Source organism: Carcharodon carcharias, chromosome 10, assembly GCF_017639515.1.
Source record: "Carcharodon carcharias isolate sCarCar2 chromosome 10, sCarCar2.pri, whole genome shotgun sequence".
Classification (NCBI taxonomy): domain Eukaryota; kingdom Metazoa; phylum Chordata; class Chondrichthyes; order Lamniformes; family Lamnidae; genus Carcharodon; species Carcharodon carcharias.
Genome location: NC_054476.1, coordinates 63327473 through 63353850, shown reverse-complemented (window position 1 = coordinate 63353850; position 26378 = coordinate 63327473). Strand labels below are relative to the sequence as shown.

The 26378-nt window shown below is 39.4% G+C and overlaps 1 protein-coding gene across 8 annotated transcripts in view; it reads right to left on the bottom strand.

Annotated features, from left to right (window-relative positions):
• Positions 1-26378, bottom strand: part of gtf2h1 (general transcription factor IIH, polypeptide 1) — a 97394-nt gene that overhangs the window by 13345 nt on the left and 57671 nt on the right. For all 8 annotated transcript variants that reach the window (XM_041196573.1, XM_041196572.1, XM_041196569.1 and 5 more), the window contains 6 exons: positions 25893-25980; positions 23803-23891; positions 19433-19550; positions 11944-12034; positions 5229-5344; positions 2814-2906 (listed from right to left, as the gene is read on the bottom strand). In XM_041196573.1, the coding sequence (XP_041052507.1) occupies positions 2814-2906; positions 5229-5344; positions 11944-12034; positions 19433-19550; positions 23803-23891; positions 25893-25980 (595 nt within the window). The remainder of the gene's footprint in view (positions 1-2813; positions 2907-5228; positions 5345-11943; positions 12035-19432; positions 19551-23802; positions 23892-25892; positions 25981-26378) is intronic.

The window sequence follows — 26378 nt, the reverse complement described above, 5'->3', positions numbered from 1 at the left end:
TGGTAATTGAGGATTTCAATTATTCTAAAATATAGAATGGGATAGAAACACTGTAAAGGGAAAAAAAGCAAGCAAATTCTGAAATCTGCACAAGAGAATTTTCTTGATCAGTATGATTCCAGCCCAAAGAGGAAGGAAGCAATGCTGCATCTAGTTCTGGGGAATGTAGTCAGATAGTATTTGGATCACAATATTATTTTGGTTAGAATAGTTTGGAAAAGGACAAAGAAAAACATAATGTGAAAACATTCAGCTGGAGGAGGACTATTGTAATGAGTTAACTAAGGATCTGGCCTAGGTGTATTAGGATCAAAGACTGGCAGGTAAAGCTAAATGACCAACAGGGAAGAAGAGTTGGTTGGGGTACAGAATGAACATAGTCCCATGATGGGGAAAAGAAAGGCACCCAAAGCTAGAGCTCCTTGGATGACTAAAGAGGTTAAAACGAGACAATTAAAAGGAGGCTTACGACAGATATAAAGTACATAATACAAAAGAGATCCAAGTTGAATACAGAAAAGACAGTATGAGAATGGATTAGCAGCTAATTTCAAAAATGGAATCCATAGCCTTTTATAAACATACAAATAGTACAAGAGTAGTCAAAGAGTGAGGCCGATTAGGGACCGAAAAGGAGATCTTAAAGAGGCAGGAAGTATAGCTGAGATAATGAATGTTTTGCATCTGTCTTAAAGATGATGATCATGCCAATGTCACAGTAAAGGAGGAGGCAGAGGAGAAATTGGGTAGAATAAGAAATGACGAGGCACTTAAGCGATTGGCAGCACTCACAGTAGAAAAGTTATCTGGTTCAGATGGGTTGCATCCTAGTTTATGGAGATTTGTAGTGGTGGAAAATGCAGAGACCGCGACACAATCTTCCATTCCTCGTTAGATATGGATGTGGTGCCAAGGGACTGGGAGAGTTGCAAATGTTACATCACAAAAGGGAAGAGAGATAAATTCAATAATTACATAACAATCAGCTTAACGTCAGCAACAGGGAAACATTTAGAGACATTAATTTGGGGTAAAATTAATTGACGCTTGAGAAAATATTGATTAATAAATGGAAGCCAGCATGTATTTGTTAAAGGTAAATTATGTTGGTTAACTTGACTGAGTTCTTAATGAAGTAATGGAGAGTGTGAATGAGGGCATTGTGGTTGATGTTGCATACGTGGACTTTCAAAAGATATTTGATAAAGTACCACAAAATAGGCTTGTTAGCAAAATTAAAGGCCATGGAATTAAAGGGGAAATGGCATATTATACGGGGTATAATTTCAAAACTTGTAGATGATACAAAACTCAAATGTAGGATATTAATAGATTTCAGATGGACATAGACAGGTTGGTGAAATGAGAAGACACACAACAGATAATGTCTAATGCAGAGAAGTGTGAATTAATTCATTTTGGCAGGAAGAATGAGGAAAGGCTTAGAGGTATAAGTAAAACCAGCTCTGAAGGTGGCAGGACAAGTTGAGAAAGAATGTGAAGGCCTTACAGAGGATGCAGAGGAAATTTACTAGAATGCGGTCAGGAATAAAAGACTTCAGATACGTGAAGAGACTAGAGAAGCTGAGGGCCTTCTCATTACAGCAGAGAAAGTTAAGCAATGACTTGACAGGGGTATTCAAAATCATGAACAGTCTTGATAGAGTAAATCAGGAGCAACTGTTTCCACTTACAAAAGGGTTGGTAGCTAGAGGATATCGATTTAAATTAATTTACAAAAGCATCAGTGGTGACGAGAGGAAACCTTTCTATGCAATAAGTTAAGATGGTCTGGAATACACTGCCTGAAAGAGCAATGGAAGAGGATTCAATAACCTTTGAAAGGAAATTGTATAAATACTTGAAAAGGAAGAAAAACTGCTGGACTATTGAGAAAGGAGAGGGGAGTGGGACTAGTTGCATTGCTCACTGGTACAGGCATAATGGGCCAAATGATCTCCTTCTGTGCAGTGTCATTCTATGATAAAATAAAAAGTACAAGCTAGTTGATGCAAAAAGGCTCAATACTTCCACATAATATATCTCTGGGAAGCACTTGTTATAAAAGTCCTAATATGGTCTAGTAAGAAACTTTCAAAAGCATATGCCTATTAAGGAGATGGAAGGAATTAGGATTTTTCTAAGCTATTTTTAGTTGGACCAGATCTGTAAACCAGGACAGGACCTGAGTTTTGTTACCTTCCTGTGTGACAACTCATGTCATCACAGGGTCACAAGATAGAAGACTGCTTCAACCTTAAGGTGCTTTGAGCATGCAACAAAAATGGCAGCATGCCAGAAATTCATGATCAATGAGTGCCACTCTCCCCTTTTTTCTTTTGTGGTGATGGTCCTGATGGACACCCTGGACAGTCAACAGAATAGGTGGCCTGTATTTTGCAACGGCTCAGGAAGCTGCTCTGAGAACCCAAGAAAAAACAGGAACGTAGACAGCATTGGAGATGCAATTGCCCTCATTACATTGATAAGATGCCACCAATGACAGGATTAGCACGTGTATGCTGCTAGTATATCATCAGTGTAAAAGCACAACTGTAACAACTGCAACTACATAAAGGCACTATGGGTGAGTACCCAAAGAACTGATAGACCAAAGTTGGGAGCTTGTATTTTATGCTGAGTTCAAAGCAGCCTAGATTAAAGATGTTGGGAGCTGATACATCTTTTGTCCCGATATCTGAGGCAACTTCTGAATCAAATGTGCAGCACAACTTGTTTTTCCTTCTGCACCCATTTCTCATTCTCTCCCACCAGCGTAACCATGTCTAATGTACACAACTGCCGGAACTCACATTTGTACTGATGTATAGCTTCTGCAGCTTCTCTCGGAATGGCCTTAGTTTTGTCATCTGAAATCTCTCCAAGTTATTCATCATCTTCCCAACCTGCCACAGCAGACAAAAAAAAAATTACACTTCGCCATTCAGTAAACTCCTGCTAAAAATCAGCAAGAATTACTACCCATGCCAGGAATACGCCAAGTACTAAACAGAACAAATAGGAGCAGGAATAGGTCATGCCTATCGAGCCTTTTTTTAATTAATTCAAGGGATCTGGATTTTGCTGGCTCAGCCACATTAATTACCCATCCATAACTGCCCTTGAGAAGGTGGTGGTGAGCCATTCAATAAGATCATGGTGTACCTCAGCTACACCTTCCCACACAAACTCCATTGGGGCCACGATGATCAGATAAAAAGGTAATTTTTCTTCCAATACTTTTATGAATGATTTTCAGCCTGGACATTTTGATTCCTTTTACTGTATTGACACTCATATAGACTGCCAAAAATACCCCGCCTTACTTTTTATTTACTTGATGACAATTTACTCTACATGCAGGCTAATATAGTATATGATTTTTGGCAATAGAAATGAATAGACAACCATACAAATCAAAAAGTTTCATATTTCATCACAGGCTTCACCTTTAGTTGATTTCAGCCAAGAGGCAGCTTTCAACATGCTATAAATGGGCTCAATGCTCCTAGGCTGCAAGCCAGGACCACGAATGAGGATGCATGCTCCTGGATCAATATCCAGTGACCTGTATGTGGAATTCTCTGTTTTCCTGAGGACAGGGCTGACCTCAGCCATCCACTGTTAAATAGCCTGTCAACACTTGCTGGCTAGGCTCACATATGACAAATGGTCATTTAAATGAGGTAGGAGACAGCTAGTAGGAGTACCCATGAAGCTGCACCATAGTGAAAGTCAGTACTTTCAGGAGAGGGAAGAAAATTAAGGAAACGCACAAAAAATTACTTTTGCAGAAGTTATGATACAAATAATTTCCACTTTGAGAAGTTAAACTATTTGGGCACTCAAGGACCTAACCACATCAGCAGCAGAAACAGTATTAATCATAATCTGTAACACAGCCCCTTTATTTTTCTTGTTATATTTTTGCAGTAGATAAGAGGAGAAATTCCAATACTGAGAAACATGGAACATAAGAACATTAGATATAGGGGCAGAAGTAGGCCATTCGGCCCCTCAAGCCTGCCCCGCCATTCAACAAGATCATGGTTGATCTGCCTCAGGCCTCATCTCCTCTTTCACACCAGCTCCTCATAACCTTCAACTTCCCGATTTTTCAAAAATCTATCTACCTCCTCTTTAAATACTTTAAGAGATCTAGCCTCCACAACGCTCTGGGTAGAGAATTCCAGGCATTCACTACCCTCTGAGAGAAGAAATTCCTTCGCACCTCAGTTTTAAATGAGTGCCCTCTTATTCTGTAATTATGTCCCCTGGTTCGAGATTCCCCCACTATTGGAAACATCTTCTCAACATCTATCCCGTCAAGCCCCCTTAGAATCTTGTGTTTTTCAATAAGATCACCCCTCATTCTTCTAAACTCTAATGAGTAAGGCTGTTTAGCCGTTCTTGATAAGTCAACCCTTTCATCCCAGGAATCAGCCTAGTGAAAACTTTTACCATTTATTGTCAGGGTTAAGCACTTCCACTTATAAACACTCTCTACTTTACCTCAACCACAAGCCTGTGCCCCATCTCAGAACAACATCATCTACAACAAATGTGCAAATTTTATTCTTTCTCCACCCCATTCAAGCCAACCCATGGCCTTTCCGAGTGCGATTGCATATTTAATGCCAAGTAAGGGCAGTTTTAAAATCTGGGTCCATGCCCGTAAGGAGCCTGGCTTGATATTGATCATAATCAAAACATTAAATCTGAAGAGAAGATGCTACCCTTGGATAAATTAAAGATTGTATTTATGCTGTGCCAAAATCTATGAAACAATTTAAGATGGGAACACAGTACAAGTTGCTTTAAAAGGAGACTACACACGGGTATGTACGGTAATAATGCAATGTACCAAGAAGTAAAATTTTTTAAAAAGAAGAAACTCTGAAAAGGAGTTAGAATCTAAAAACAAACTTTTTTTGAGCATGCCTCAAGGTTGGAAATGTTCTGTCAAAATGAAAGTATCAACTATTTTTTTTAGATGAGTAGAGATTTTCATGTAATTATAAGCTGGTAATAGTGCAATGTAAAATTTCTGATTGATTTTGTTGTTCCAGTTTCAGAATTTGAAAATTAAACAACTTTCAAGTTCATGTGGTTTTTAAAGCCCGAAATGCTTTAAGTCCTGAAACAAAGCATAGATTGAGCTGTGTTTAAAGTTGCTGGCTTTAAATCTTTCTAACAATAGGATGATCAGACCAGAGTCAATTGCTCACCTTCTCTTCAAGGAATGGTGTATTGACAGGAAAGCAGGACCAGAAGTGTCTCAGTAACTCCGCCACTGCCACATACATGTGTTTGAGTTCCATCTGGACATCGCTTGGCATTATCTCTGCAACAAAAGCAACACAAAGTGAACAAAGCAGAACTTATGGTATCCAGTGGCACACACCTTTAAAAGCATGAACCCTCCCAGATTGGCTGGGAGTCATGCAGAACAGAGGATCAATCTCCTGGCACTGCTGGTAGAAATGTACTTTGTAATAGCGCTTTGTATCTGTGCCCCCTCCTAAAGTCTGTACTTGCATTTTTTGGTTCCTTGATGTGTGAAGAACCCATCTGTCTTCATTCTCAACCATTCCTACAGGAACCTTGGGATATCACTGGAGCTGGTCCTGCCTCGTCATGTCATTGTAACTTTATTAAAAATGTGGCTTGCTGCACTTTTGGTAAAAGTACAACATGGATCAACCAAAAGGAAATTTCTTGCCTACTTTAAATTTAAAAATGCTTATCTTTCCTACTAGCAGCCTGTGACTGGTAAGTGAAAACAAACAGTAAAACAAAAGAATCCTCGTGGATTTGTTCACTTTGTTAATGTTGCACAATTATTAATGCTTAAATTCTGGAACCTTCTACATAATTCTGAGCTCAAAATATAGTCTATAGAAATTTTTAAAAAGTGGAGTAGTACAAAAGTCTGGCAGTAACATAGGAAGAATAAGGCTGTTTTCATAGCTACATTATATCACGAATCCTGGAAATCTATTTTTTGGTGTCTTTTAATTGCATTTTGTTACAATTAGTAACCCAAGATTGCTATAGCAATTTCAGAATGGAGCTATCCTGAGTTATGTATATCCACAGGCTTACTGTCATAAAATGAATGGAAAGGAAACTTTCAGATGGCAGTTTGGGGGGGATGCAGAGGTGGTAATTTTCCAGATGGCATAATAGTTAAGGGTTCCCAACCTGCCAAAAATAGCCAAGAGTCACCAGGAATTGAAGACTGATCACCAGGGCACAGCTGGCTATCCTGGAGAAAAGTACTTTGCATTTGCATTCCATGACTCTGTACTTGTACCTGCCACCCCAAGTCATCATACCCACCTCTCTGGCAACTGAGGCTATTTGATTACAGCTGCCTTTCTCTGGTTGACAGGCTCCCAGCCATTCCCTGCCTCCCATATCAAGAAGTCATAGCTGGCTCAGCATAAGGAAATTCCTTACCTACCTGGTAAAAATGCCAACTCTTTCCTGCGATTGGTAAACAAAAATAATTTTTAAAAACCCAAATATCACCAGTGCTTGAAATCTCAAACAAAAAGGGAAAATACGGGAAGCACTCAGCAAGTTAGACAGAATCTTTAAAAAAGGAAAATGTTAACATTACAGGCAAAGCATAATCTGGCTTGCATCAAAACATGTAAACATTACCATGGAACATCTTATAAAGAGAAAAAGTGTGTACGATCCATGTAGAAACCAATAAATTTTAAAAAGAGATGAATTCGCCAAGGAAGTAACTGAAAGATTTCACATTTTAAGATTTTTACTGTAACATATAAAAACTAACATTGATCAAACGTCACCTAACAACTAATATGTCAAACTACAGAAGCATTAACGAACTAACGCAATTGAGATATGTCTTACAACCCGTTTTGCTGTACGCCGCACTTCTAGCAGATATGTAGCTTTACAAGAACAAGTACAAATTACTTCCAGCTCTCCCTGCTGTGCTAGGTTAAAACTTTGTGTCCTTCAAGTCATTCCACTCAGTCCAGGCCTTTCAGATCTGACTTTCACCAGGAAGATCGGCCTCAGTGACTCTTTGTTCCGTAAATCTCCAAAAGTCCCGTTGGTCCTGTCCTTCCTTTTGAAAGGAAAACCAACTCTCACAAGCATCCTGCATTTTTGTTAATAAAAAAAGCCCTTCTCTGCTCTTCACAGCAGCTGCTGCTTTGTCCCTCCATACAGCAGTATCTGCTTTCTCTCTATGTCTCACAAAGCTCTTGTCCCTTTACTGTGAGTTACTACGTAAATGTGTGAAACTGTCACTTAATTTCAATAGGTTTCTGTTCGAGTTTCTCCCCCATGGCCACCAGATCACAGGGGCCTATATGATGACACAGCTAATGGTAAATGCTGAGCTGTTCAAATCCCAGAGGGAAACTTGAAACAACTGTCATAACCCATTTTGCAATTTGTATATTTTGAGATGCAGGCTCTGAATTCAGTAGTAACAAGACCACCGAGTCTCAAGAGGTTTTTATAAAACTAAATTAAACATTTATTAATAAAAGAAAAATTGTAAGCACATACATATGTATAGAAAATTACTACTATAATAACTACAAAAATCCCCTAATTAATCTGACTCCTAGTTACACCTCCATTAAGGTAACAGTAAAACACATAGATCTAAATAGACCCCAGGCAAAGAACACTCCAGACAGTCGCATTCAAAATGAGTTTCTTTCAGTTCTGGATCCTTGCAGACAGCGGCTTGAGGCTTACAGACTGGAGGCTTTAGATCTTAGAATCTCTCACCTTTTTACCAATAGCCTTCTCTCCCTTTATACATATATTCCTCTTTGAACACAAATTTTCATTGTATCACTATGTCTTTTGAAGTTTACCTCTTCTAATAATAAGACCCCTTCATAATACCCACTTTATTAGTAATCCCTGGGAAAAATAAACAAACACACTGTTTCTGATTATTTCACTCCCACTCTTTGAATCCAAGCTACGCTAGCTTGTTTAAAGAAAAAATGCAAATTGCCCTCATGTTTACCTAATTAACATTTCAAAGCTGCTTCTTTTCTATACATCAAAGCCTCGAGACTAGCTGGCTTTAATCCAATTAAGACACACACGCACATAAAGACACAGACACCACTAAACTCTACTTTAAAATAATTTCCAATAACATTATAGACATTATATCTTCTTGACACCTGTCTCTGAGCAGAGGTGTTTAGTATGACCTCACCATCCCCCATCCCCCTTTCCAGAACATTCTGTTTCACCTTAAGTTAAATGAGACATTTTAAAACATAACCATCTTGCAAAGTCCAGCATTCATAAAAAAAGCGAGGGAAATATGTAGATAAAGAAGGTATATATATATATATATATACACACAAATATATATATATATATATATAATAGAAACGAGCCGTTAACTTGATCGAGAGAAACCATCAGAACTGATGTTAGTGTAAGATCTTGATGAAAGAATTATGAGAAATAAAAACCAGGAGATGCAGAGAATGTGTGAATTGTTAAGGCAGGTTAGCTAATTGGAAGTAGGAACTACCTTCCATCGTCTAGTGTTGACCTGCCTTTTACTCTGCCACTTCAATTCTCCACTCCACTTTGATCCTGGCCTCTTAAACTGTATCAATGAACCTTGAAGCAAGCATGAGGAACAGCACCGCATCTTTTAATTAGGCATTTAATAACTTCTGGCTTCAAGATTAAATTCAACAATTTCATAACCATTTTCTCAGACTGCAGGTAGTGGTAATGGTTCTGCTTTTACCATTTACATTTCCCCTGGACCCATCTTTTGTTTTTTTTATTATCCCATCACCACCCATTTTGCTTTGCACCATCATCCTTTTGTCATAATTTCCCCTGCCTTCTACACCATCATAGACCTTCCCTTCCACTCACCTTTCCCTGCTTCTGTACTTGCTTAAAACCTGTTAATTTTTAAAAATTCATTCATGGGATGTAGGCCGGCTAGGTTTTTAAGCCAGCCTACATTTATTGCCCATCCCTAATTACCCTTGTTCAGAGGGCATTTAAGAGTCAACCACATTGTTGTGGGTCTGGAGTCACTAGTGAACAAGAACAGGTCTTTATGGGTCGTCAGACTTTTAATTCCAGATTTTTACTGAATTCAAATTTCACCATCTGGGATTTGAACCCAGGTCCCCAGAGCATTACCCTGGGCTTCTGGAATACTCATCCAGTTACAATACCACTATGCCACGTCCTCTCGTATTCTAACATCTCTAACATCTTCAAGTTCTGATGAGAAGGCCATCAACCTGAAATGTTAACTGTTTCCCTCTCTACAAATGCCATCAACCTTCTGAGTATTTTTAGCATTTTCTGTTTTTATTGCACTTTTCTTCCACCAGATTCCTGAGCCACTGCAACATGCCAAGTTTTCATGGTGAACAAACCTCCAGGAATACACTTCCTAATCCTTATAGCAGGTACATTCGAACAAACACGGTTTGCCCACTATATACAAGTATATTGCGGTAAGGTTAATAGAATTAAAAATTATTCTAAACAAAATAAAAAAACCTGGAAAAGCTCAGTAGGTCTGACAGCATCTGCGGAGAGGAACACAGTTAACGTTTCGAGTCCGTATGACTCTTCAACATAACTAAGGAAAAATAGAAGAGACGTGAAATATAAGCTGGTTTAAGGGAGGGTGGGACAAGTAGAGCTGGATAGAAGTCCATTGAGAGGTGGAGATAGCCAAAAGATGTCATAAACAAAAGGACAAAGAGGTGTTGACGGTGGTGATATTATCTAAGGAATGTGCTAATAGGTGACATTAGTGTAGAAAGCAGGACGAGCAAGGTACAGATAGCCCTAGTGGGAATGGGGTGGGGGGAAGGGATCAAAATAGGCTAAAAGGTAGAGATAAAACAATGGATGGAAATACATTTAAAAATAATGGAAATAAGTGGGAAAAGAAAAATCTATATAAGTTATTGGAAAAGAGAGGGGTCAGAAAGGGGGTGGGAGGAACTGGAACTGGAGGAACAGCACCTCATCTTCCGACTAGGTGCTTTACAGCCTTCCGGACTGATTATTGAGTTCATCAATTTTAGATCTTGAACTCTCTCCTCCATCCCCACCCCCTTTCTGACCCCCCTTTTTTCCAATAATTTATATAGATTTTTCTTTTCCCACCTATTTCCATTATTTTTAAATGTATTTCCATCCATTGTTTTATCTCTACCTTTTAGCCTGTTTCGATCCCTTTCCCTCACCCCAACCCCACTAGGGCTATCTGTACCTTGCTTGTCCTGCTTTCTACCCTTGTCACCTTTTATCACATTCCTTAGTTAATATCATCACCGTCAACACTTCTTTGTCCTTTTGTCTATGACATATTTTGGCTATCTCCACCTATCACTGGCCCTCTATCCAGCTCTACTTGTGTGTGTTCTCTCCCCCCCCCACTTAAACCAGCTTATATTTCACCTCTCTTCTATTTTTCCTTAGTTATGTTGAAGAGTCAAATGGACTCAAAACGTTAACCGTGTTCCTCTCCACAGATGCTGTCAGACCTGCTGAGTTTTTCCAGGTATTTTTATTTCTGTTAAAAATTATTCTAGCTTGTTGTCCCCAAGCAGCTACTTAACAGATTTTTGAGATGGGACATTACACCCCAACATTTTATAATACCACCAGTCGGAGGAGTTGCCATCTTATAATTCACTTCCTCCAATCTACTATCTCCAGGCTGTGAAACATTATTCCATGATATTAAATCTACATTTTAAATTGTAGAAGAGATAGAAGACTAAAGGGCATGAAGTCTACAAACTGCTGAGTAAATACAACTGAGTAAATACAATAATGAGTTTCTGCAACTTAGTAATTCACAGTAATGCAAATGGATAATGGTTAATGGTTTTAGGCTGATGATCAGCTGCCATTTTAAACATGGACAGTTTAAGTTATGGGAATTGTACAGCCAGCCAGAGTTTCCAACCCTAACTGAGGTCATCAATCAAAATATTTTAAAAACACTAAATTCACCAACTATTTAATTTAGATAATGGGGCCAAGACATTTACGTCAACAACAAATCCCTGAATTTTCATTGTGCAGTGTTCAACCATGAACAGCCAAATCCTTTCCCAGCAGCTTTTAACTTCCTATTTCTAGTTTGTCCAGTTCAGATTTTCTCAGCATAGATACGCTGAAGACAGTCTGCTTATACTGATAATAATGCTCATTATTAACAATCTGACCTTTATTCAACACCAAGGTCTGACTTCGCTGTAAAATGGTCCCTACGCAAGACCTGCATGTGATATAGCACAGAATTCCACTCCCTTTCCCACCCCACGCACCTCCCCCCCACCCCCACCCCCACCCATCCCACCCCAAACCCTGTAGGTGCTGACTAATGCTTGAGTACACTGCTGCTGACACCCAGTTCTCCAGTATGCCACAGTAGTAGTGTCTTCCCTTGTAGGCCTCAGCAAGCAAGTTTTGGCAGATAAAATATTGGGGGTGCAAGTGAAAAAATGTACCACATCCAGGCTTAAAGCAGTACTTAAGGAAAACCCAGATAGAGCCAATAAATAGTCATCAACAGCAGGAGCCAAAGCTGAGTTTTCCCTTCAGCTGTAGTGCCTCTCAACCACAGCCACTCTAGCTATGATCAGCAGAGGATTATGATGCAGCCTGTAACCTTGCTGCTCTATATGGCTCTATACCGCACAATTCTGCATGCTCTATCCCTGAAAAATTGCAGGAGCTGTTTCTCTGCAGTCCAGAAAATAATAAGGATCATATAAATAGAGAGGCTGCATCAAACCATGTTTTACAGATACGGATTAGTGGGAACAGAGAGGGTTACTTAAATATAGTCACACAAACATGAAGCATTAGTGACAATTGCACAAACCTTCGGCTGTGTGTGTCAGGACAAATACTCACGGTTTATAGCTTGGGATGTTCCTCCTTGCATGAGCACTCCACCAGGTGACAGGTCACTAATTGCACTGCTCGCCATATTGCTGGACAGAACCTGACATGGGGATGGGCAAGGAGGATGTCAGTGAAATGACCTTGGATTTTGAACTATGTTCTAGAGTCGATTGAGCAAGCAGAAAATCTGTGCTCATCAGATTCAAGTTTATATTTAGATGGTATTACACAGTCCAGTATTATTATAGTAATATTAATAGAATATAATATTAGGTAAATGAAATTTTCAAACTATGTCCACTTGAATTGTGAAAAATAGTCATGATTGATTTTAGTGCTTCAGCAGAGCAGTGATAATTGCCTGAGGGCTAAGGAAAAGAAAAACACCATTCCTCCTCCTGATTACAAACATAGGAGCACAAGTAGGTCATTCAGCACATCAAGCCTGCTCCACTATTCAATAGGATCATGGCTGATCATCTGCTTAATGCCTTTTTCCCTGAACTATTCCCATATTCCTCTACATAATTGGTATTTAGAAATCTCTCAATCTCTACTTCAAACATATTCAATGACTGACCTTCCACAGCCCTCTGTGGAGTACAGAATTCCAAAGATTCACAACCCTCTGAATAAAAAATATCTCTCCCCATCTAGGTCTTAAGCGGCTTCCCCCTTATTTTGAAAATGTGCTGCCTGGTTCTAGACTCCCCAACCTGGGGAAACATCTTACCTGCATCTACCCTGTCTATCCCTTCAAGTATTTTGAAGGTTTTAATGAGATCACCTCTCATTCTTCGAAACTCTGGAGAATACAAGCCCTGTTTCCCAAATCTCTCTTCATAAGGACAGCCCTGTCATCCTGGGAGCAAGTCTGGTGAACCTTCTATGGCAATAACATCCTTCCTAAGGAAAGGGGACCAAAACTGCACACACTACTCCAGGTTCTATACAATTGAAGCAAGACTTTGCTACTTCTGTGCTCAAATCTACTTACATTAAAGGCTAACATACCATTAGCCTTCCTAATTGGTTACTGCACCTGCATGTTAGCTTTCAGAGACTTATTGATGAGGACATCCAGCTCCCTTTGTACATCTACACTTTCTAATCTGTCATCATTTAAGAAGTATTCTGCACATCTGTTCCTCCTACCAAATGGATAACCTCACATTTTCCACATTATATTCCATCAGCTATGTTCTTGTCCATTCACTAAGTCTGTCCAAAACCCCTTAAAGTTGCTTTACATCTTCCTCACAACACACATTCCCACCTAGCTTTGTGTCAGCCATGAACTTGGAAATATTACATTTAGTCTCCACATCCAAATCATTGATATATATTTTGAACAGCTGGGGCCCAAGTACTGATCCTTGCAGCACCCCACTAGTCACAGCCTGCCAATGCGAGAATGGCCCATTTATTTCTACTCTCTGTTTTCTGCCAGTTACATACAAATTAGGAGCAGCAGTAGGCCAATTGGCCCCTTGAGCCTGCTCTGCCATTTAACAAGATCACGACTGGTCTGATTGTGGCCTCAACTCAACATTCTGCCTACCCCAAATTACCTTTGGCTCCCTTGTTAGTCAAGAATCTATCTACCTGTGCTTTAAAAATATTCATTGTCCCTGTCTCCACTACTCTCTGGGAAAGACTCATGACCCTCAGAGAAAATTTTTTTTTCTCATTTCTGTCTTAAATGGGAGACCCCTTATTTTTAAACTGTAACCCCCAGTTCTAGTGTCTCCCACAAGGAGAAACGTCCTTTCAACATCCACCCTGTCAAGTCCCCTCAGGATCTTATATGTTTCAAACTATCACCTCTCAATCTTCTAAACTCCAATGGACACAGACCCAGCGTCAAACCTTTCCTTTAAGATAACCACCCCACCCCATCCCAGGTATCAGTTGACCTTCTCTGAACTGCTTCTAATGCATTTATATCCTTTTATTACTGTAAGGCAACCAGTAATGCACAGAAGAACACAATCAGGCTTGTCTTTTGAGTTCTGTCGAAGGGTCATGAGGACTCGAAACGTCAACTCTTTTCTTCTCCGCCGATGCTGCCAGACCTGCTGAGTTTTTCCAGGTAATTCTGTTTTTGTTTTGTCTTTTGATATCTAGCTTCCCAATATTCACTGTCAAAGCTCAGATATACGAATGACAAATTGGGCAAAGTAAGAGGAAATCTGCTGGCTACAGAGCTCTATTGCGGAGGAGTCAGTGGCTCTAGGTAGGGATGAAAATTCTGCAGGAGGAAAAGCTCCCAGCAAAAAAACACTTAGGCAGCTTCCGATGCAGGTTGCGTATGGTGTGTTGCTTCCTTGATACCAGGGTAAAGGACTTCATTGAACATGTTCAAAATGTTTTGAGAGGAGAAGGGGAAGTCATTGCCCCTGTGGGTACCAATGACATAGGAAGGAAAAATGTTCAGATCCTGTAGACAGAGTTTCGGGTTCTTAGGAGGAAATTGAAGTGGAGGACCTCAAAAGGTCTCTCTGAATCACTCCCAGTATCACACAGTAGCAAGTATAGGAATAATAGGATAGGACAGGTTAATGTGTGACTGGAGAAATGAATTAGAAGGGAGGTCTTCAGAATCCTGAAACATTGGGATCACATAAATGGGACAGGGGACACTTGTTCAAGGTGGATGGGCTGGACCTCCATAGAGCTGGAATCAATGGTATTGTGGGAAAGTTAACTAGTTGGGGGTGGGTGGCAGAGGGGGGAGGGAGAAATGGTGTCCAAACTAATTTGGCAGGAGGATGGACACCAGGATGAAACATTAAGAGAGGAAAAACAATTGCACTGAAGTATAATCCCTCACTTTACTATTACTATCAAGCTGGGGGACCAACTCTGGTTCAATAAAGAATGCCAGGAGCAGTACCAGGCATCACATGAGGTGCCAACCTGGTGAAGCTACAGCAAAGGACTACATGCATGCTGAATAGTGTAGGCAGCATGTTAAAGACAGAACTAAGGAATCCAATAATTAATGTGTCAGGTCAAAGCCTTGCAGTCTTGCTCCATCTGGATTTAAATGATGGTGGACAATTAACAACTAACTGGAGGTGGCTGCTCCACAAACATCCCAATCTTCAATGATGGGGCAGCCCAGAATGTCAGTGCAAAAAGACAAGCTGAAGCATTTGCAACCATCTTCAGCCAGAAGTGCCAAGTGGATGATCCATCCTGGCCTCCCCAGCATCACAAATGCCAGTCTATTGACAATTCAATTCACTCCACGTGATATCAAGAAATGACTGAAGACTGGATACAGAAAAGACTATGGTGTCCTGACAACATCCCAGCAGAAATACTGAATGCTTGTGCTCCAAAACTAGTCATGCCTGTTGCAACTATCCAGTTCAAGGTTCATGTTAATATTTGAGGTAATTTTTTCATTCTGGGAAGATTAAAGTTTAACTGTAGAAAATGGAATAAATGCAACTAAAGCAGCTTGCATTTTATTACACTTAAAAAGTTGGGGCCATGTTGACTTAAGTAATTAATAACTAGAAAGGTAAGAGCCATAAAACAGCAGGTGGGCTTACTTAGCTGGAGACTGGTGCCTACACTGCTTGCAAAGAAGTGCAGTCTAGACAGATGTTTTGTTTTGGGAGTTAGAGCTAATTTGGTTTAAAAGCATTCAGTGAACCCTGCAAGGCTACATCAAGTTCTGTCGAAGGGTCATGAGGACTCGAAACGTCAACTCTTTTCTTCTCCGCCGATGCTGCCAGACCTGCTGAGTTTTTCCAGGTAATTCTGTTTTTGTTTTGGATTTCCAGCATCCGCAGTTTTTTTGTTTTTACATCATCATGGAGATGGGTGGAGCTTAAGAAGGTTCTCTGATTTCAATTGATCAGTGTGTTTACCTGGCGAGGGGGTTGGCTGCAGTTTGGATCTCATGTGGTTCGCAGCTCACAGAAAAGCCCTGGGAGATATTAGCAGGCTCCAGGCAGTTGGGGCTCAGCGAACTCCTGGGGAGCTGAGAAGGTGGAGGAAGATTCTGTGCCAGGCAGTTAGGGCTCACAGAAGCCCTGGGAGCCAGTTATAGTTCAGTGCAGCAGGAAGACAGGAGTTTGAAGAAACCCGGGGGCAGTGCCAGATTAGTAAAGCTAGCGGTCTGCGAAAGAGCTGGAATTGTGCCGGTAATTAGAAACGGGAGTGCAGCTTTGTGAATCCTGGGAATGCCGTCTCAGAAGAGACTGGACCCTAGGAGGTGAGCAGTCATTGAGGCAGTCTGAATTGGAGCAGCTTTTGTGGGAATTCAAAGGCTGGATCTTCAAAAGTAGAGTTGAAATCCCTCATAAGGGAGACAGAGCTTTAACGAGGTATTGGGACTCTCAGTGGTCACAGGCATCCGAGTGGGTTGCTGAGAAATCCATGGGATCCGTCTTGGTCACAAATGCCATTTAATGTGCAGTGTGGTGTGTTTGGCCATAGTTTGCCTGTTAATTCATATTTATCTTATGTTAATTCTGAATGTTAGAGTAGAAGATAGATATTGCAGATTGTTTTACTTTTCTAACTATATATAGTAACGTTTATTTTGGTTGTTTAAAACCTTGGAATCTTGTGGCTTTATTCTCCTAGTGGGTATCTAGGATTTCAAACTTTGCCTACTTTAAACAAAAAGTTACTGGTCCCTGACTGGATCTTAACTTGCTAAGCTCTTCTAATACAGCTCCAACATGGCAACTACCCGAGAATGTAGAAAATTGCCCCAAACATCTCCTGTCCAAAAAAAGTCAGGAGGTCAGATATTCGCTGAATAATTTCAAGCTTCTGACTTGCTCTTGTAATTACTGTATTTATATGGCTAGTCCAGTTTAGTTTCTGGTCAGTGGTAATACCCAAGATGTTGATAGTGGGGGATTCAGCAATGGTAATGCCATTGAACGTCAAGGGGAGATCAGTAGGTTCTCCTTGTTGCAGTTTTAAAAGTTAAAATCGATTGATTTCTTAAACTTGAAAACTTTTAAAAGTCTGATAAATCTTGTCAAAAAGTTAAATCTATGACTTTTTAGTCCAATCTGAATTTTTAAACATCACTTTTTAAAATTATGTACCTGATCAAAATTATATATTTTTAAAAAATTTTAATTTCAAATTTTGTAAAATTATGCCTGCTAAAATGTGGCGTACCAATTTATTTTTAAGATCATTTTCCAGCAGCCTGCTTTATATAGTTTTTTTTTATGGTGCAGTGACTGAAAGTTGCATCCACAACTGCCAGCCATTTTCACCTACACTAGACTATGTTGTTTGGCCTTACTGCAGTCCATGCCGAGAGGGAATCCTCCTTCAAGGCAGCCAAAATTCTGGCTACCGGGTTTGCAATAAGTTCATGTAGAGATTTATTTGATGTCAGCGGCAAGTACTGCCAACCACAAAATCTGGCCAATTAGATTAAAATTAAACAAATAAAAGGAGGCTTACGACAAACATAAGATACATAATGCAGTAGAGAACAAAGCAGAATATAGAAAATACAGATCTTCAAAAGGAATAATAGGGTCAAAGAGAGAGTAAGAGAATAGGTTTGCTTCTAACAAAAAAAGAGAACTCAAAAGTTGTTTCCAAACATAATGGTAAAAGGATAGCCAAAGGAAGGATGGGGCCCATTACCAAAAAGGAAATATTTTTGTGAAGGCAGAGGCACTAACAAGTACTTTGCATCTGCCTTCGCTAGAGAAGAGGACAATGCCCATGTGGCAGTAAAGGTGGAGGGAGTAGTGAAATTGGATTGGGGTAAAAATAGATAAATAGGAGGTACTTAAAAGGCTGGTAACCCTCAAAGTAGAAATGTCACCCAATCAGAATGGGATGCATCCTAGGTTACTGAGGAAACAAAGGGTGGAACTTGTGGAGACACTGGCCACAATTCTCCAACGCTCCTTAGATTATGGGAGTAGTGTCAGAAGATTGCAAATCTTCCATCCCTCTTTAAAAAAGGGAGAGAGGGGTAAACCTTCCAAATGCAAGCCAGTCAGCTTAACATCAGTGGGGGAAACTTTTAGAGACAATTATTTGGGGCATTGGAAAAGTATGGCCAATAAATGAAAGTCAGTACAGAATTGTTAAAGGCAAACATGTTTGTCTAATTTGATTTAGTTCTTTGATGAAATAGCAGAGAGGTTTGATGAGGGTACTGCAGCTGATGATGTGTATATGGACTTTCAAAAGATGTTAAAGTACCACATCAAAGCACTGTTAGCAAAATCCCATGGGATTAAAGGGACAATGGTATAAGGGGTAAGAGATTGGCTAAGGAACAGAAAGCAAATTACAGAACTCAAATATTGCTGAAAAGAGACATGTTGCTGAAGGTTTTTACCTTGCACTCATCAGGACAAACTCAAGAATGCCAAATTTCAAATAATCACAACAATTTATATCACAGGAAAAAGGCATGCTGGTTGGTTGGCAATTCAACCCTGATTAGCCGAGGCGCTACCATGGAAAAAGAACAGGGAACTAAGGGCCCCTCAAGCTCCCGAGTAATTCAAAAAAGGTGCAAGGCTTGAACATATTCCTTTGGTTTGCAGAGAATGGATCCCTATATATGAATGTACGTCGTTTCTAGCAAGCATAAATGTTACAAACTTGACTGATTGTCTTGAAATCGTTGCTAGTGTAACTATTAGCGCACTCAGGATTGTTCAGCTAATGCTGCCCAATCACAGAATCACATCCGACAGTAGAATCGTTGAGATGTATGCCCTATGTAATGTGGCTCATTTACTAGAAGTGACATACATTAACAGAAGAATGTACGGTGCATCACAACAGAATCCAATCCTGCCATCACACATCCAGACATTTTTTATCAGAGGTCTTTAGATTGCAATCAGGAGCAGAAAATTAGGCTCATTTTCTCTTCTGTAGTTCAGTGGTGCTGAAGCTAATTGCTGCACTCCATCTGCACTCTTAACACTGATACTGATCAAAAACAAAGCATATAATTGTCGATCTGTACAGCTTATTCCTATACAAAATTGTGTCTTCATCAAGTTTGGAAAAAAAAGTAAAAGTCCAGATTTTCACCAGTTCAAAGAGCTGGTTGGAGCTAAGCTTCGTGGATGAGGAGTGAAAATCAATCCCTATAATGGTGAATACAACGTCCTTACTAATTCAATCTCCATTTTGGCTATTCAGTAGTAGGATAACAAATTATCATATGTGAATTGTGACAGAAGCAAAATATTGTACTTTTGGCAATGGTTCACTTTTTTTTGTATTCATATGTTATTCTCCACAGTATATTGACTAATCAAATGGGAGGTTGACATAAATGAGCAAGGGTATTAGATGACCCACCATAGATACAGATGTGCCTCATTCCCTCTATGTAGTTCAGTTTTTGCTTGCAAAGCTTCATTCTACTCTGCTCCTCTTTCTGGCCTGTTGAAACTATAACACAGACAAGATGATGTCTGTGTTTGGCACAGGCACAAAATGTTTATGCTTATTTTATTGATCATACCTGAGCAAGACTGGGACTGTAATTAGCCATTTCTTGTCGTATACAATGGACTGAGTTAATGATATCCTGGCTAGTTGCGTAATGTTGAGATTGAACAGGAGTTGGACCATGAAAATATCTAAAAGAAAAATAGAAAAAAAGATTGAATTTTACTAAAAATAAAACTTCGTTCTGATAACTGTGCTTTAATTTAGTTACATAAGAACTGTTATCAGAACACTAAGTAGTAATATGCAGCGGTCTCTAGAATTTACTCAATTCCTCGCTTTTCATACTTCAATCCAATGCAGCTCACTCCAATGAGTTATAAAGATCAACAACCAAATTTTACACATTAGTCCCTTTCAGCAAACTTACAGCTACAAACAAGATAGAGTGCATTTATTACACGATGGGCTGAAGGGCCTCTTTCCATGCCATATGATTATCCACAAAAGGCTGCAATGTCCCCAACTACATAGATCAACAAATTTTGTGGCAGTAACCCACCCTACAGTACTGGAAAGACCTTTTATTGGTGGCTAGATCGGCTAACAATGTCCTGATATATTTGTGTTTAGGTACGGCACAGCTGATCATAGCACAGCTGGAATTAGTTACTGACTCAAAGATTGGAACGTCTGTCGAGTAAATTTAGGAGTCATCAGGACAGATTTGTCAATTTACCAAAAATTGAATAGTCCATAGAGCAAAGTCAGTTATCTTCAATTTAACAGCAACAACTCCATTTGAATAATGAAAATATTGACATTTGTGATTTAATGCAAATGTTATTTAGCCTGATAACCCAAGCAACAGTTGCACCCATCCATCTTAAAAACAAGGGGAATCTGAAGCCATTCCAGTGCAGCAAAACAGAAAATGAATAGGTTTTTGAGGACAGATAGATATTAAAAATGATTATATCTAAACAAGTGGCTTTTTCTACTGTAAAAACTCATTTATAAGTTTACAATGGTAGATCATTCTTTGGGAGGTTAAAAGAAGTCTTATACACAAGTTAATGTAGTGAATGATACTATAAGTCACTTGTTCTGGGAAGCGCAAAAATTTGTTTCTGGCCCATGCCCAAAACCTTTTCTATTCTGGGCTCTCAGTTTTATTCATCTTTCTTAGGTTCCTGGTTTCCAGCTCGTTCCTCTCTTGTCCCTGTTTCATCAATTGCACACTCTTGAGCTTTTAAGCTTCCTACTCATTTGCAGGCAGTGGCAACACTATGTAAAAAGTCAATGCACATTTAAAATATACTGCTGTATGTGAATGATGGGGCATTTTCTCCATGAATTTCAGGTTTTCTGGTCGAATGGTAATTACATACGAGTTAAGATAATTGAACTTCACTGGTAATCACTGTTACAAGTTTAGGTTTGTCGGATTATTATATTTTAGGACTATATCTTTTGGCTTGTAAGAGTGTTATAGTTTGGCACTGTATCTTTAAATTTCAAATAAATAAAAGTCATATGACATATCCTTGAATTTGCTTGACACTAAACCTGGATAGTTTAATTCTTGAAGATCAAAGGGAGAGTCAAAATGAGATGGAGGTGATGGATGGTTACACCTGGGGACAATGACAGCTGTTTCTAAGTCCACAATGAAAAGAGCCTAAGTCTCTCAAGAGCCAGAAAGGTATTATCGACATCAAGTTGTAAACATCCGTACTGGAACAAGTCCCTTTGATTCTAAAATGAAAGGCTGTTGTGATCCGAGATAGCTGATTAGCACTTCTACTTGGATGCAAAGCTGATATGTTTCTCATTGTCAAAGAGAAGGGGATTGGGGAAGCCATTTGAGATTAGCTTACAGGCTTCCCTAAAATTTCAGAGGCAGGGGGATGGGTTGGCAGTTTTGATTTCACGTGGTCTGCAGCCAACTGGGAGGTGGGGAACAAAAATAGCTAGATGTTAGCCAGACCTGCAACTTAAGCAGAGAAATTGCAACTTTATTGATCACCACGCGGAATGCGAGTGGGAGCTCACACTCAGTTTGAAGACCAAGTTCGTGGAGAATTAAAACAAGCTGGAGGGTTCAACTAGCTGAAGCTAGAGGGAAAATTCTTAGAAAACTTTCACGGTGGAAGATAGTTTTGGGGAAGGAAAATAACAAAAGTAAACCTTTGGGAGCTGCAAAACATTTTGGACTGGTTCCAGGAGATTGGATGTCTATGTAAGAGACTGAGTAACGTAACAAAATTGGGGTTCTCAGTTGACATTAAAAGTAGAAAGGGACAAACTCTGTTCAGTGGTTTAAAGTAGTCTTTAATTAATGGTGTTTTGTCTTTAATCATTGATATCGTAAAAGTTCTTATAAAATGTGAAATCAGGACATATCACCCTTTCATCTAGAAGTTCGAATTTCTCTTTAAAAGTTATTGGTCACTACAGAGGTCATGACTCATGGATTGTAATTTTTAATGATTGAATTTTGTTCATTAGCTATTTTACTGAGAAAAACTTGACAAAGGATACAAATTTTTACATAACTAATTTGAGTGGTTCATTGGTCACCCTTCTCAAATTAATATGAAACAAAATTCTAATAAATTTGTATACCAATCAGCTGGAAGAAACTTAGTAGGCTGGGAGTTAAATGGGAAGAATGAGCCAAATATAAGAAAGCATGACAGAAAAAAGAAAGTGTCTCGTTTATAGGAAGGATGCTTTACATGCAAAATACTAACAGACAAATACAGAGAGACAGAAAGCAGAAATGCAGGAAACAAATTTGAGGATCTCTACAAGAAGAAACAGCTAGTACTACAATTATTTCTGCAAGGTTTAGAAGGGACTTGAAAGGTTTCGCCTGTATGAAAAGTGACAGTGCAGCACTGTTGCCTGTAGGATTGGAATCCCATCCAACTGGGAAATTTATGGAACATAATTTCAAACCCATGGGCATGTTTTGCCCGCATGATTGGAACTATTTAAAAATTTCGAAAAGATAAGCTGCAGTCAGCAGTACAGGGCTGGGCAGCAAGGAGTTAATTCGGACATTTAGTAAAAACACTGACTCATCAAAAGGGTTTGGACATTGACTAACGCGATCAAGAGGTCTGATTACCCAATACAATGGCACAAAGGGCATATCATCAATACACTCAAGGAATTATTCAACCACCACAGACAATAGTACTGGAACAGGGTCATTCAAACACTCATTAATTTGAAGTCAGGTGCTGTTACAGTGCCACCTCAAACATCAGGAGAATTGCTCATAGAATGAGAACTGATAATATTCACCTGGATACATCTTCCATGGAAAATCCTGTATTGTTTCAACCAGGGAATCAACTAAATGGACATTGGAACCACAGGAAATATGTTTTGACACGTCTGAGTTAAATTATTATAGGAGAGGAGCAGGCCAGAGTATCTGAGCTGCAGTCAGAAGAAGAGTCGAGTTTGGTCACCCTAACTCAGGCCTACAGTCAACACCGGACAGACCAGCCGTGTTGGGGACTGTAAGTTTCAGCCAAATCGTAGTGATATTGGTCTGAGGGTTTTGTGAAGGTTTGGGTCAAAAAATTGGTGTTTTTTTGCCAGTATCTTGATGATATTGGTCTGAGGGGTTTTTTCTTAAGGTTTCAGGACAGGACATGGTGTTTTGCCTGCGCTTTTGTAAGTTTTAACCAAGTCATGGTGACTTTGTGTCGGACACTGGGACCACCACAGACAATAGTGCTGGAACAGGGTCATTCAAACCTCATTAAATTTGGAGTCAGGTGCTGTTACAGTGCCACCTCAAACATCAGGAGACTTGCTCATAGAGTGAGAACTGATAATATTCACCTGGATACATCTTCCATGGAAAACCCTGTATTGTTTCAACCAGGGAATCAACTAAATAGACATTAGAGCCACAGGAAATATGGTTTGACATGTCTGAGTTAAATTATTATAGAATTGTTATATATAGGTTGTTTTAAATTTAGGGTTTTATACTGTGGGGTTGTGGGTGATTTAATAAAGCAATTGTGAATTATCAGAAGAAACTTGTTTCACTGGTCATTCTGCTCAAGCCATATACTTGTGAAGCTGGTGTCACCAACATGAGCGTGGGGATGGTCTCTGAGGAAAAAGGGGAACCCCTACACCCAACCACAGGAGATAAGAACTGATAACTGAGTTTACCATATTCATGTAGCATAGGAACGAGAACAGATAGTGCATTCCTCAAAAAGCTACCATAAGAGTACCTCGAGGAAGAATACCCAATAATGTACCATGTGTATAATCTAACTCATTTTTAGAAAGTTCAGCTTTCACATACAAAGAAAAAGGTTACTGAATCAGTTTGAACGTCAGCACATAAGTTTGTGCATGAATGTGTTCGGGTTACACAATCCTGCTCTATAATCACAAACCTACCTGTCAGCCTTCTTCAAATTTAGTGCAACTGTCTTCTTTGAGTTCTTCTCTCCCAAGTCTTCATATTCTATCGCTTCCTGTAACTTCACCTTCACAGAAAGAAAATTTCCAACAATCAAACTTTAATACAAGCTATATCACACTGTCTTACCCAATTGCTGTGCTCTCCTACAGCTCCATCATCTGCCTGATCTTGCCATTCTGATCCACAGACCATCCTATTCCCCTCACCTAATGTATCATGCCACATTAGACTCCCATTTTCTTTATCCCTTTCAAACAATTTCTAATTGAATTAAACTTCAGTTTTCAACTCAAATCTGATTAGTTTGAAGTTAACAAACTCTTCCTCCTGGAAACAAGAGGGAAAGTTTCTTAACTTCAAACTAATCAGAACTGAAACCACACAGCTGAGAAAAATTGGAAGACAAACATTTTCACCTCAGAAAATTAGATCTTAAAACTAGGCCATTTGAGCAATAAAGTTTCATTTTTGGACAAGGCCTTAATCAAATGAAACTTCAAAACATGAAAAATAACAATGTGCAAGGCAAGCAACTACAAGAAGGTCAGAAAATCAACTTTCTTGCAGAATGAGGATATCTGCAAGAGAAAGACTGGGGAACTAGGCAATTTCAAAGTAGAAATGGGCAAAAAAGTGACTTTTTGGGCGTATCAAGAGAATAATCAGGAAAAGCAGGATACCAAGTTGGAGGCAAGTCCTATATTGAATAGGGTTGGGAAAGAAGAATACCTCACATCAAGGCATTAAAGAAAGCATTGGTAAATATTTTGTTCTATTGGGGATAGTGTGGAAGAGCAGAGGGATTTGGGAATAAAGGCAGCACCTGAAGTTGTTAAAGCTATTAGACAAGCTAATTGAATTCCAAAATACAAACAGAAAATATTGGAAAAAGCAGGTCAGGCAGCATCAGTGGGGAGGAAAACAGTTAATATTTCTGGTCGATTACCTTAATGCAATTCTAGAACTTGTCCCCCTGAGCTATAGAATATAAAAGACAAGAAGTAATGATGAGCTTATATAAAATCTTTAAGGCCTGTTAGAGTACTGAGAGAAGTACTTGGTTCCACATTAATAGAGAATATTGAGGCTCTAAAGAGGATGCATCAGATTCAGTAGGATGCTGACTGGTATGAGGAAACACTAATGGGAAGGAAAACTAAAAGAACTGGGTCTTTTTCATTAGAACAACATAAATGATGGTAGAAGTGTTTAAAATTTTGAAAGGATGGGACAGAGTAAATTGCAGACTGCTACCAGTGATTGAGGGACCAAGAACAATAGGCCATAAATACAAAATTTAGTGTGAGAGACTTAAACAGAGGCAGGAGAAACTTCTTCAGCATCTTGAAGCTGTGAAATTCATTTCCAAGGCAAGTGAATGAGGTAGAAACAAGTCAAAATTCAAGATTAGATCAGTGAAGTGGAAGAAGGAAGGGAGGCTGAAGGAAAGGGAAAGAGGATGGGCTACTGTGATTAAAATCATTTGCTCACACGGAGCTAACAAAACTGGTTGAGCTGAACGACTAACAATCAGGAGCAGGAACCCTATCCAATCAATGCGACTGACTCTTAACTGTCCTCTGAAATGGCCTAGTAAGCCACTCAGTTCAAGGACAATTAGGGATGGACAACAAATACTGGCTTAGCCAGCTATGCCCACATCCCATGAAAGAATAAATGAAACTAAATTAACTGTATTGTCCCTACCACTAACCCAGCTGCAATCAGCTAACTCAGCAGACTGGGAATCAAACCATGGAACTTCTTTGTTTGCCTGACTCAGTTTCTTATCATGTAAATCTACTGAGGCAATGGGGAAGTGTAACTTGACTTAACTTAGCGACCAAGCATGATGAAACAGAATTCTCAGGTGAAGTGCTAGTAAATCTCGGATGGATGATTTTGTTCTATATTTAAGGCCTTGCTCTGAGTGTGTTTTTACTCCTGTTGTTGGTTGTCGTCCTGACCACGGTTCACCACATGAGAATTCTGATATCTATCCTGTTTAATCATTGTCTTAGAATGATGCAGTTTTGTTTCCTTTTGCAGCATTCTTTATTCTTACCTTCTTGACTGGTGGCTGGAAACAATCTGAATCATGGGAATTACCATCAGTGCTGTTGTTCTCACTGTTCTGATCATTTTGAGTTTCTCTGCAAATGGAACACAAAGGATTACATTACACAATTACCTTCCAAAATCTTCATTCCTCCACCTCTGGCCTCTTTTTCATTCCTCGTCCCTCTCGCGCATTATTAATAACTGTACTTTCAACCACATCCATTCCCCCAAAGCCACTCTGGCGCTCTACTTACCCTTCCTTCTTTAAAGATTCATCTTAAAACATACCCTTTTGACTAATCTTTTGATCACTCCCCCAACACCCACTCCCCCAAATTGGCCTAGTGTTCTATTTTCCTCCATGGCTCGATAAAGGCCGTTAGGACATTCTTCTACTTTAAACATGCTACATAAATGCAAGTTATTGTATACTGAAGATCTCCTATGATGACTTGGAGGACATGCTCATTTATAATTGTATATTATCAAC